The sequence below is a fragment of the Rutidosis leptorrhynchoides genome, chromosome 10, assembly GCF_046630445.1.
Source record: "Rutidosis leptorrhynchoides isolate AG116_Rl617_1_P2 chromosome 10, CSIRO_AGI_Rlap_v1, whole genome shotgun sequence".
NCBI lineage: Eukaryota > Viridiplantae > Streptophyta > Magnoliopsida > Asterales > Asteraceae > Rutidosis > Rutidosis leptorrhynchoides.
In genome coordinates this window covers 26,204,393-26,216,088 of record NC_092342.1, presented here as the reverse complement: position 1 = coordinate 26,216,088, position 11,696 = coordinate 26,204,393, and the positions used below count along the sequence as shown (strand labels likewise).

The 11,696-nt window shown below is 36.1% G+C and overlaps 1 protein-coding gene across 2 annotated transcripts; it reads right to left on the bottom strand.

Moving 5' to 3' along the window:
* Positions 1-6,234: 6,234 nt before the first annotated feature.
* Positions 6,235-11,441, bottom strand: LOC139872121 (receptor like protein kinase S.2-like). Of its 2 annotated transcripts, XM_071859942.1 has the most exons (7): positions 10,773-11,441; positions 10,341-10,679; positions 8,485-8,645; positions 8,212-8,416; positions 7,841-8,072; positions 6,903-7,047; positions 6,235-6,763 (listed from the first exon to the last, which is right to left on the bottom strand). In XM_071859942.1, the coding sequence occupies exons 1-7, from the start codon at positions 11,383-11,385 to the stop codon at positions 6,464-6,466; spliced, it is 1,995 nt and encodes a 664-aa protein (XP_071716043.1). In that variant the 5' UTR covers positions 11,386-11,441; the 3' UTR covers positions 6,235-6,463. The 2 variants fall into 2 exon arrangements, with proteins under 2 accessions (XP_071716043.1, XP_071716042.1); XM_071859941.1 differs by having other exon boundaries at positions 10,341-11,441.
* Between the last annotated feature and the right edge of the window lie 255 nt (positions 11,442-11,696).

Here is an 11,696-nt window from a genome sequence, read left to right as displayed (position 1 = left end):
CGGGGATTGTTTTAACCCATATAAAGATTTCTTAAGTCGACAAGTTTCCCCATTTTTGAAAATGTCGAAGAATCCTGGAGGAGCTTCCATATAGACTTCTTCTTTTAGTACACCATGTAGAAAGACATTCTTCACATCGAATTGGTGAAGTGGCCAATCTTCATTTGCAGCAACTGAGAAAAGAACTCTTATGGTATCAATCTTCGCAACTGGAGAGAAGGTCTCGGAATAATCTATACCATATGTTTGAGTATATCCCTTGGCAACTAGCCGGGCTTTGTATCTTTCAATGGTACCATTTGGTGTGTATTTTATTGTAAACACCCATCGATTCCCTACTAATTTTTTTCCTTGAGGAATGACACATTTTCCCCATGTATCACTTTTCTTGAGTGCGTCCATTTATTCTTCCATGGCTTTTCTCCATTTGTCAGATTTCATTGCTTGATCAACTGTAGCTGGAATTTCTTCAGAGTATAAAGCAGAATTGAATTTCCGTGCTTCACTTGATAGGTTCCCGTGTGCAATATTCGCAACTGGATATCTTGATCTTTGAGCTTATTTTTCTGGAGAGTATCTTTTTAGTGGTACTCCTCTGTTGGCTCTTTGTGGTAGAACATATCTCTCGGAGGTAGGACTGTTTTGTTCTCCATGTTCATTCCTTGAGGAGATTTCATTTGATTCAATGTTTGGTGATTCGGGATCAGGATTTGATGTTTCAGGGTCAGGTGTTTCAGGATCAGGATTTGGTGTTTCAGGGTCAGGGTTTGGTGTTTCAGGATCGGGATTTGGTGTTTGAATGTTACCAGGTTTAGGTATCCATGTTATCCAACTGAGAGTGTCATTATCCTCTTTCTCCCCCTCACTCGTGAGTTGAGTATCATAAAAATATTCGGTTTCGACGAAGTCACAGTTCATGGTAGTAAAGACATGACGTCTCTTGGGACTATAGCACCGATATCCTTTTTGGTTTATTCCATAGCCAACCATGACACATTTTTCCGCACAAGGATCAAGTTTGGTACGCTCATATTTTGGAATATGGACAAAGACCGAGGACCCAAATATTCGAGGTTCAATGCTAAATGAAGTCGGGAGGTTATGGAATTGGGAAAGGGTATCTTTAAGGGTTTTTGTACCCAAAACTTTAGTAGGTAAACGGTTGATAAGATAGATAACGGAAGCAAGAGCTTCGGGCTAAAAACTCTTCGGAACTTTAGATTCAATTAATAAAGCTCTTGTCATTTCTATGAGTAGTCGATTTTTTCGTTCGGCTACACCATTTTGTTCGGGAGTGTGTGCGCAAGATGTTTAGTGAATAATCCCGTTTTCTTCGCAAATTTTTTTCATTGAAGTATTGACAAATTCACCCCCATTATCGGATCTCAAAATTTGTATATTTTTGTTAAATTGAGTTTGTATCATTTTATAAAAGTGGAAAAAAATTTCAAACACTTTGGATTTGTGGGTTAAAAAATTAATCCAGGTCATGCGTGAATGGTCATCAATAAATAAGACAAAATACCGGAAATTTCTTCCCCCAGTAACCGGTGCAGGATCCCATACATCAGAATGAATTAAAGCAAATGGGACATCTTTTCTCGTATTACTAGGCTTAAAAGTACTTCGGTGGCTTTTGGTCAAAATACAAGTTTCACAATTTAATTTAACATTAGATGGAAAAAGGCTAGGAAATAAGGCATGCAAGTATCCGACAGAAGGGTGACCCTACCTCTAACCATGCCTCCCTATCAGGTGTTCCGTGTGCAAGCATCATAGAACCTCGTTGGGTTACTTCGTCTACATAGTATAATCCACCCCGTTCAGTGCCCCGCCCAATGATCAGCCCGGTCCGGATATCTTGTAGGATACAAAATGTAGGGTGTAATAAAACAGAACAATTCAGTTCTTTTGTAACATGGCTAACAGACAACTACTTATGGGACAGGGTTGGAATATATAAGTAATTAGACAATTTCATAGTCGGAGCAATTTCAACTCTCCCACCCCCTTCTACTTGTACAACCCCTCCATTGGTCGTTTGAATTTTATTAACACATGGTTTTGATTTAGAACAAAAATCCAATTTTTCAAAAGTCATGGTGTGAGTAGCACCACGATCAAAAATCCAATCATTATTTTTAATTTCACTTGTAACAACATTAGCTTTTCTTTGAAAATCTTTTGTGTCAAAATTAGATTTTATAGTTTTACCAGAAAAACTAATATTCTTTTTATGGATTTCTAAAATATTTCTAAAATATTTAGGTATGTCTTCATATGATGACTACAAAATAAGGAGTTTTGGGCCTGGTTTTTAGTAAAGTCTTTTTGGGCCAATTCCCATTTAATAAGAGGATCCATTTCCCTTCTTTCTTCTTGGAACAAATTACTTTCAAGAGCCCACCCACCTTTTATATTGTTTTTGGGTTCGGGTAAAGAATAAGGAACCCGTCCCCCTTTTACTTTCTCACAAATGACTCTCCCATAAAATTAGGGTTCCTGAGTTTACCACTTTCCTTTCCCTGTTCTTTTTTCTTCTCTTATCAAAGGTGTGTTCTGTTTCAGAATTAGGGTTTAACCCTTCTTTTCTCAAACAATGGAATCGTGAAACAACCCAACCCGTATACCATACGAATAATTTTTTTTTATATAATACACATTTACGCGCCAATTAAATATGTAAACCATTCCACACATTTCGTTAAAACATACAACAAGTTTAGTGTTTACAAAAGGCACGAGGCCATTAATAAATGTGATACAAGTTTGACCTATCCAAAAACGATAGTTTTAATCCAAACAACACTTCGAGCATGGTTTGGGGCTAAACTACCCAAAACGCTAGGCCAACTTCAAAGCCTCCAACGAAACATCATCAAAGGACACCTAGTGCCCAACAACCCCTTTTCTCCAATCCGCACCTGCATCTAAAAAGATAAACAATGAGAGGGGTAAGCTAATGCTTAGTGAATGCAACAATTATACATGTTCATATATAATCTACTTACTTGCAATCACTTACCATACCGCATACAAGCTAGCAATTCGATAACCTTGCAAACATCATGCATAAACTACTATCCACAATTCACAAGAAGCTAGCAACAACAATAGCATATAGTTCACAATTTAATTATGCTAGATACGAATTCACACAATCATGGTTAACCAATCGTACAAGGGAACGGTACTCGTAAAAGACCGCTGGAGTTCATAACATCCATTAGTGTTACTTAAACATCGCATAATCACCAATTCCCAGGGTGATGTCTTGAACACCGCGACTAACTCACCCCCATGACAATGTGGCATCTTGAACACCGCGACGATTCCACATGTCAATCAGGACCATGAGTGGTGCCTCAAACATCGCGGCATCCACTCCCATGACAATGTGGTGTCTTAAACACCGCGACAATACCACATGTCAATCAAACAATGAGTAGTGTCTTGAACACCGCGATAATACTACTCGTTACTTAGAATGTGGTGTCTTGAACACCGCGACAATGCCACATTCATACTACACAAATAAATACATTATATACGTACACGCGTAATTATTCCACTCACCTTAACACAAGGATGATGATTATGCACTTCCGAACTTCAAAGCAATGTACCTAATATATTAAGTACATTTTCAATACACAAACTAGTGGAACTAGCCACATTACTTACACTTGAGCATTTAATGACCCATTAGCATTAAATAGCTCACTTACACCAAACCGCCCATAAATGGCCAAGGCAGATATTAAATCACTAAAGCTAGTGATTTAAAGTCTACTAACTTAAACCAACACAAACTTAGGGTAATGCATACCCATTTAACCCAAACTAGGTCAACATTACTATTTTGACCCATTTCAACACTTAAACTTACAAACTTGGTCAACTTAACCCATTTACAATCCTTTCAACATTTAACAAGTGTTTTAGTGCTTAACAACACAATTAACACTTACAAATCTCATTTTATTTGACCAAAACCCTAGATTGTAGCTATTAGGGTTTCATTACAACAACATAACCCAAATTCACCCATTTTACCCTCAAATGGGTCTTACAAGTTCCAAATGAACCAAACCCTAGCATAAACTAATTAAAACTCAAAACATAGAGTTAGGACGTACCAACACTATCCTCTTGTAGCTAAGAACAAGGAGAACAACTTTAATTCTTGCTCCAAAGATCAACTCTAATCCTTCACTCACAAATCTCACTTGAATCCAATTGGGTTTTTATGTTTGAGAGTAAAATAGAGAAAGAAAATGGAAAAGAAATGAGGAAAAAGGATAAGTGGTGGAGATTTAATGCTCCAATCAGATCTAGACGTAAAAAGACGAATTTGCCTTTTAAAATCACTTAAATTGAGCTAAATTCGGAATCAGTCCAGCAGAACTGCCGCGGCGCGGTTCCATTTGTCGCGGCGCGACACATAAAGGAAAAACTTCCCCTCCTTAGCATGGTTCCTGACTTCGTTTTGCTTGAGATGCCGCGGCGCGGCTGAGGTCATCGCGGCGCGACAATACAAAGAATTTTCGACCTGTTTAACAGGCCTCCTGACCTTAATTTCAGTTGAATACCGCGGCGCGACTAGGACTTTCGCGGCGAAGGCCTGTGCCTGATCGTTTTTCCGACAACAAATTTAACGATTAAATATTTGGCTTGTACACCCCGTTCTCGCTTCCTACATATGTCTAGACTTCACATTTAAGTCTCACAAGACTTACCACACTCTTAACCGCGCGTACACTTATACATGCATACATTCTTAAGCATATATATATATATATATATATATATATATATATATATATATATATAATTACACAACAACTAACACTTATGTTATTTAACCACATAAACGCACAAGTTAAGCGTACTAAAATTAAGTTTGTACCTTTAAATATGTACGGGAAAAACGGGATGTTACAAATCGGTTATAATTGGTTCCTTGTACTCCGGTCGATTTACAGTGATTAGGGTTTACCCTAGTTACTTTGATCGATTGATGTGAGGGAAAATTAGGGTTCGAAGGTTTTACCTTCACCCAATTTGTCAATTTTTGAGATAAAACAGAGTTTGAGTTACCTCTTGTCGTTTTTAGGGTTGATCGATTGTTCAGTCCCGTGCTTCCATTGCGGGTGACCTTATGGTTGTCGCCGGCAGTCTCTGCTACCGTCAACACCCTTCTATCATGTTTCTGCTTGTTCCACCACTTTGGAAAACCGACGAGCTTGAAACACTGAATTATTGTATGTTTAGACATACCACAGTAAACACATCTTAGCTGTTGATGGTGGTTTGCGATGGTGGGAATTGCCAAATTTGTGGGTACTGTTTTTGTTTTGGAAACAGCTGTTTTGATGGTCAAAGGGTGACAGAGAGCATCCAGGTAACTGTTCTTCATGACCTTTTGTTCAACCGATTTCATCTTTTCATTAACTGGGCTACCGTCCAGTTTTGACATGGTGGCCTTGTTTAAGAAGCTATTATCTTGCTTCTGTAATTTTGAGTTGCCGTCAGAATTAGACATGGCAGCTTAAGGTTCTGGTAAATGATTGAAGCTAAAAAGAGGTGTTTTGATCCAGGATCAACACTTCTTTAGCTCTGATACCATGTTAATTAGATGAGTAAAGACTGTAATATGATTTGTATTGATCAGTTTTTTTGATAAGACTTTGAATTGATACAATTGTATTACATCTAAGAACATATAAGAGTGTTCTTTTATACTATAACACTTGTAACAGCTAATTCTACATGAGGTAGGCTTCATTACACCTTTTGGAACCACCTTTACAAATATGGAAATAGCTGTTGTGGGTTAACCGTTGAGTCTTCTGTTACTGTTACTGTTGTCTTGTGACTTTGCTAAATATGGAAATGATGAAGGTCAACCCTTCTGATCTAAGTCAATCTTTACCCTAACAGGAAATATGTTTTGTGGTTCTGTATTTTAACACAATTAACCAATTATAAATCAATAGAAACACAACAATACAAAGAACTAAATCAACCCAAGAAACATAACGGAGCGCTATAATCAACCTCGAGGATACGCCCTTTTCAACTTACCAGCTCTCGGTACAACTAATTTATAAACTAAATGATTGAGTAATAAATAAGGGTAAAATTTGGAGATTTTAATGATATGGTAAATAATTTTTGAAAGTTAGACAATTATTTTGAAATATATATAAATAGTAGGACAAACATTTTTTTAAACAAAGGAAGTACATATCAGGTGTTATGTAGTCTTGAAGTTTTGTTTTGTATATAGAACTCTCAATCTAAACTCATTTATTAGAAATCAGCAAATTTGGTCAATATGGGTAACTTTTAATACTTCTAATTCACTATTCAATTTGGGAGTCAGACAAGTGCCATATATTTGGCAAGAGTTAGTTAACGTCTATCCATATGATCTGCGACGAATTACATATGTGACACACTATCGAGGGTACGTATAACTCTCATCCAAGTCATCAGCAGCAACAGTATCGTAATCATGGCATTTATATAGTGTGTATACTCTTCTAACATCCGTTTTTCCTCTTTTTTGAAGAAAAAGAAAAACAGATGACTCGTCGAGAAACATGTCAACCACTTCTTCCATTGTTGGCCTATCCGTTGGATCGTATTGAATACACAACAAACCAATTTTGATGAAAGTATCAATGGGACTTGCATCAACATCAATTCTGGGATCAATTATAAATGAAGTTGTTCCTTGGGACCAATTTGTCTTAACCTACAACAAATTCAACATTCTTGTTACACAGTACTATTTATTTATTTCACATGTACATCATAACCAGAAAGTATTAGGTTTGATTATAAGAATAACAAGCATAGTTTTAAATTATAATACTCTTAACATATCATCGTACCTGGTATTCGTCGTATTCTACCAAATCATAGATCTCCGATACATGACGTCCGGTTATAGTTTCCAAAACCAATACACCAAAACTATAGACGTCTACCTTGGTTGATAGGCATCCTCGAGCACATAATTCCGGTGCAAAGTATCCCCTATTACATTCGCACGTATTAGCCATAAAAAAAATAAAAATAAAAAAATTTACTGCAACAATATGGAGAAAACAAGTCATAGGAACAACATCATTTAACTTGATGGAAATTTTGTTTGTACTGCAGTTTTTTACTAGTATAGTCTATTAAACCACACCCAAACGATATGGCCAACTCCATTAGTATAGCCAATTAGTACAGCATCCTCTTCATTTACCAAAGACCCAAATCATTATGGCCATTAAATTTCTCTCCACTATTATCGACATCGTAAAAGTTTAATCACAACTATCGCTATGATACCAATTTGTGGTAATTTGTGCACTTTCATGACCAGGAAAATTAAATAAAACAATTAAGCAATTTATAAAGAGACAAGGATTTTACTAGCAAATATGACAAACCGAGTTTACAATGTATGACTCAATCTAGGCTTTAACAATAAACAAAGTATGTGGGCACTCTCTGTCATATAGAAAATAATTCTATACCTCACTATTTTCTCTATAATACCTTTTTGTCGTTCACACACACACACACACACACACACACACACACACACACACACACAACTCTTTCAAATATGGGATGAATGAGATGAGGTTCCAGACATTACTCTTTTCTGGTCATTGAATGTTCAACATGATCCATAAAGTAAGCATAATAAAATATATTGGAGAAACTGTAATATCAGTTAGAGACTCCTTCGATAGAAGAAATGCACTGTATAAAAAAGATAGAGAAATTCTAATTACTTTAATATATGTGCATTAGCTAAAACTTATAAACTTACCAGGTCTCACGAACCCTGTCACCATGACTGTAGTCGGTGTCTTCGATTTTCGAGGCCACACCAAAATTTGACAGTTTTGGGTAAAAACTTCCATCCAAAACAATGTTTGTAGGATTTAAATCACCGTGTATGATCGGAGCAGGAACCTGCTTGTGAAGGTAAACAAGTGCTCTAGCAACTCCTAGTAATATTTGGTACCTTTTATTCCAGTCTAAAAGAGTACACAGTCGATCTATGAACATAGATCATGAAAAAATGTTCATCAAATTTCAATCACAACGTTAAATACATTTTAAAAAGCTACCACTGTAATATAGTACAGTAATTTTTATATAAGAAATGGTTCAAAACTAAGAGTTTATACCAATTACCATGTATCATTCTATCCAAGTTTGCATGCGTTGCAAAATTATAGACGAGAAGCACCATACCTCTTTCAATGCAATATCCAACCAACTCAATCAAATTATTATGTTTAAGCTCGACAAGTATTGATACTTCATTGATAAGTTGCTTATTTATAAGAGGAGAATAAGGTATAAAAATTGTAATATCTTGTCCAGTTTGTAGAGTTCCCTGAAACGAGAAATCAAATCAGGGCATTCAAGAAACCAATTGAAAAACTAAAGGAATTTCTTAGTTACCTTGTATATTGAACCATCACTCCGATCAAAAATTCTATTAGTCGCAGATAATTGGCCAGTAGCAGTTGTGATAGTGTCAAAATGGAACCTACGTAATTGTTGGTTTTCACCTTGTATAGTACCAAGGTATAGCTCCACGGCCTTTAAACTTCCAACTCCAACTATAAGTTAAACAACTATTATGTAAGTAAATGCTAAATCTAAGGCACATCTAACAACACCTAACCTTGAGCGTTATTGGGCTTAAATAAGGGATTATTGGTAAATATATTGAAACTTGAAGTATCAAAAATGTAAATCTGTACATTAGCTCATTTCAGTTGTTATATGCTTCTTCGGTAGATAGAGAATTCTCTCTTACTTGGGGGCGAATAAACAACTTCTATTCTATTCTAATTTAGTAGAGAATTGATATGTACACAACTACTTTTTATACATACACAATCAAACACGTTTGACAATGAAAAATTTATTTGGTTGTGTATGTGTAAAAAGTGATTGTGTACATATCATATCATCACCCATTATAGTAAAGAAGAAAGATTTTATACATTCAGCCTCTCTAGTACCTCACGAGCACTCTCATACCTCACGAGCACTGGATTAGTTATTGCTGATGTTGTATACAGAGGCGAAACTGTGTGGGGGCAAGGGTGCGGCCGCCCCTAGTGGATTTTTTTTGCCCCAAAACCTACATATTTTGTCCAAAAACCTTCAAATTTTGCCTAAAATTCTCCGACTTTCGCCCCAAAACCTTCAAATTTTGACCCAAAATCTCCAACTTTTGTCAAAAAAAAATTGTTATGGTTTAAATTTTTTTTTTTGCCCCGCTAAAAAAAAAATCCTAGTTTTCGCCACTTGTTGTATACTTCTATGTATTTCAGTTGTTCTATACTTCTATGTTTAAAAACTAGCTGAATTTGAGATTGAATAAGCTTTTTAAATTGATGTGCAAACGTTTTCCCCTATCATTCTTACAATCATTTGGCTGTAATCAATTCGAATTCAATTACCTACTAAGTTTTCAGTTTGAATTTGTTGTTCTTCGAATTAATTGGGATTCGGAAAGTTCATAACAATTAGTATCAGAGAATTTCTCGAGTAAATTCTGCTGGCAAGTGAATAATACCATAAAACTGATGGCGTGTACGAGAAATATTGCCGGAGATGATAATTATAAGGAATGTTTAAATGATTGTTGTAGATTTCTTTTACGAAGTTAGATTAAACTTAGGCAGAAATGAGTAATTATATTAACAGTGTGTTAGTGCAGCAAAAATTCCTTACTGTGAAACTAAAAGGCTCAACTCACGAGATGGAGGCAATATATAACAGAGGATTGTTATCACGGTACACACGCCAAAAGAAGAAATGCAAAAGTTGAGTGGATCAAGGTAATAATATCAACTTTCTGGTTCTGATAGTAATTAGGGTTGTAATTTTTTTTTCTTTCTGAAAGATAATTAGGGTTGTAATTTGCATATATTGTAAATGGTTTGATGCCTTTGTTGGCAAGTGAGTGTGTTGACGAAGTAATTTTTAAGGAATATATGACTGCATACATGGTGTTAGAGGAAATGCCAAACTTAGAAAATATAAAACAGAATGACACTGAATAAGAAAATGTTGAATAACATAAAAATAGTTAGCTTAGTGATGTATAAATAGCTAGGTGAGTTAGACTTTGAATTAGCTTTTCAATTGAACACTTTCCCCTATCATTTTTGTTATCGTTTGAATATAACAAGTCAACACATATTCAAATCCATTACTCATTTATTCAATTGAGTTTTCAGATTGAATTTTGTTCTTCTTCTTTGAATTAATTGCAATTCTGGAAGTTCATAACATGATACCTGAGTTTTCCCGTGGAAAACCAAATGTAGACATCTTTTTCCCAAATATTGTCATGCCTCGAGCCTGCAATCTATCGTCTTCTTTCTCCTGTAAAGCTAGGATACCCTCAAGGGTCACAATAACCTGAGCCATTGTAGGACGATGTTTCGGATAGCTATGCGAACAGTCAACAGCCAACTGTGCAAACTCTTTTAAACATCTAGGAGATATTTTCTCACTTATATTGGGATCAACGATTTGCTTTAGCCTACCCTCTTTGATAGATTCTTTTGCCCAGCTTGCTAAACCCCATTGATCCTCATCAAGACTTCCGTCTACTGCTCGTTTCTCACACAAGACTTCGAATAGTAGCACCCCAAAGGCATACACGTCAGACTTTCGGGTTAGCCTACCCGTTTGATAATAATCAGGATCTAGATATCCGAACGTACCTTTCACTATAGTGTTGACATAAGTAGATGGCTGATTAATTGGACCTATTTTGGACAGCCCAAAGTCCGAAATCTTGGCAGCCCAAGTGTCGTCCAACAGTATATTTGAGCTTTTAACATCCCGGTGTATCACTCCGTGCTTTATACCTGTACCAGTGTGAAGGTAAGCTAACCCATGAGCAGCCCCTATACATATTTTTAGCCTTCGAACCCAAGTGAGAGGAGCTAGTAGTTTGTGGAGATGATCTTCAAGGGATCCATGGGGCATAAATTCATAAACAAGTATCATCTCTTGGATATCATTGCAATAACCAATCAATGACACTAAGTGACAGTGCCTTAACTGCGAAAGCATCTTAACTTCCGCCCGAAATTCGAGTGCTCCCTGATTGGAAGTTGTATCTAGCCGCTTTACGGCAACATCCAAACGAGTTACCCCATGAGTAATTGTTCCTCTATAAACCTTACCGAACCCCCCACGTCCGATCACCAATGATTCATCAAAGTTATCAGTTACTAAATGAATCTTGGCAATGGTAAACTGACGACACGGATGTAGTGACTCTAAGGATTGAGAAGATTCAGCATGCCCACTAGACATGGTTATTGACATGATCTTCTATTACAATAATTGTTGTTGTTGATGATGATGATGATGATGATGATGATGATGATATGTGATTTAGTGTGAAATGATTCATTCTTTAGCTTACTTGTAGTCAAACTTATAAATTGATTATGATTTTGTGATAATAATTAGTGGCTGACATGGTTTCCAAGAAATTACAAGGATACGACAATGTAAACTTCACATGTTGTCTTGGTGTGTTGTTAATACACACCGGAAAAAGAAAAAAATAACTAAAAAAATAAAACAAAGATCCAAAGTCTTTCTACATGAACGTACCATTTTTTTATTTTTTT

What these genes read in the sequence shown, in the direction of transcription:
- LOC139872121 (XM_071859941.1), bottom strand. Translation starts at nt 11,385, where the DNA reads ATGTCAATAACCATGTCTAGTGGGCATGCTGAATCTTCTCAATCCTTA. An exon ending in GTGATGGTTCAATATACAAG is followed by an intron (nt 8,417 to 8,484) that starts GTAACTAAGAAA and finishes TTCTCGTTTCAG; the next exon opens with GGAACTCTACAAACTGGACA. An exon ending in TAGAATACGACGAATACCAG is followed by an intron (nt 6,764 to 6,902) that starts GTACGATGATAT and finishes AATTTGTTGTAG; the next exon opens with GTTAAGACAAATTGGTCCCA.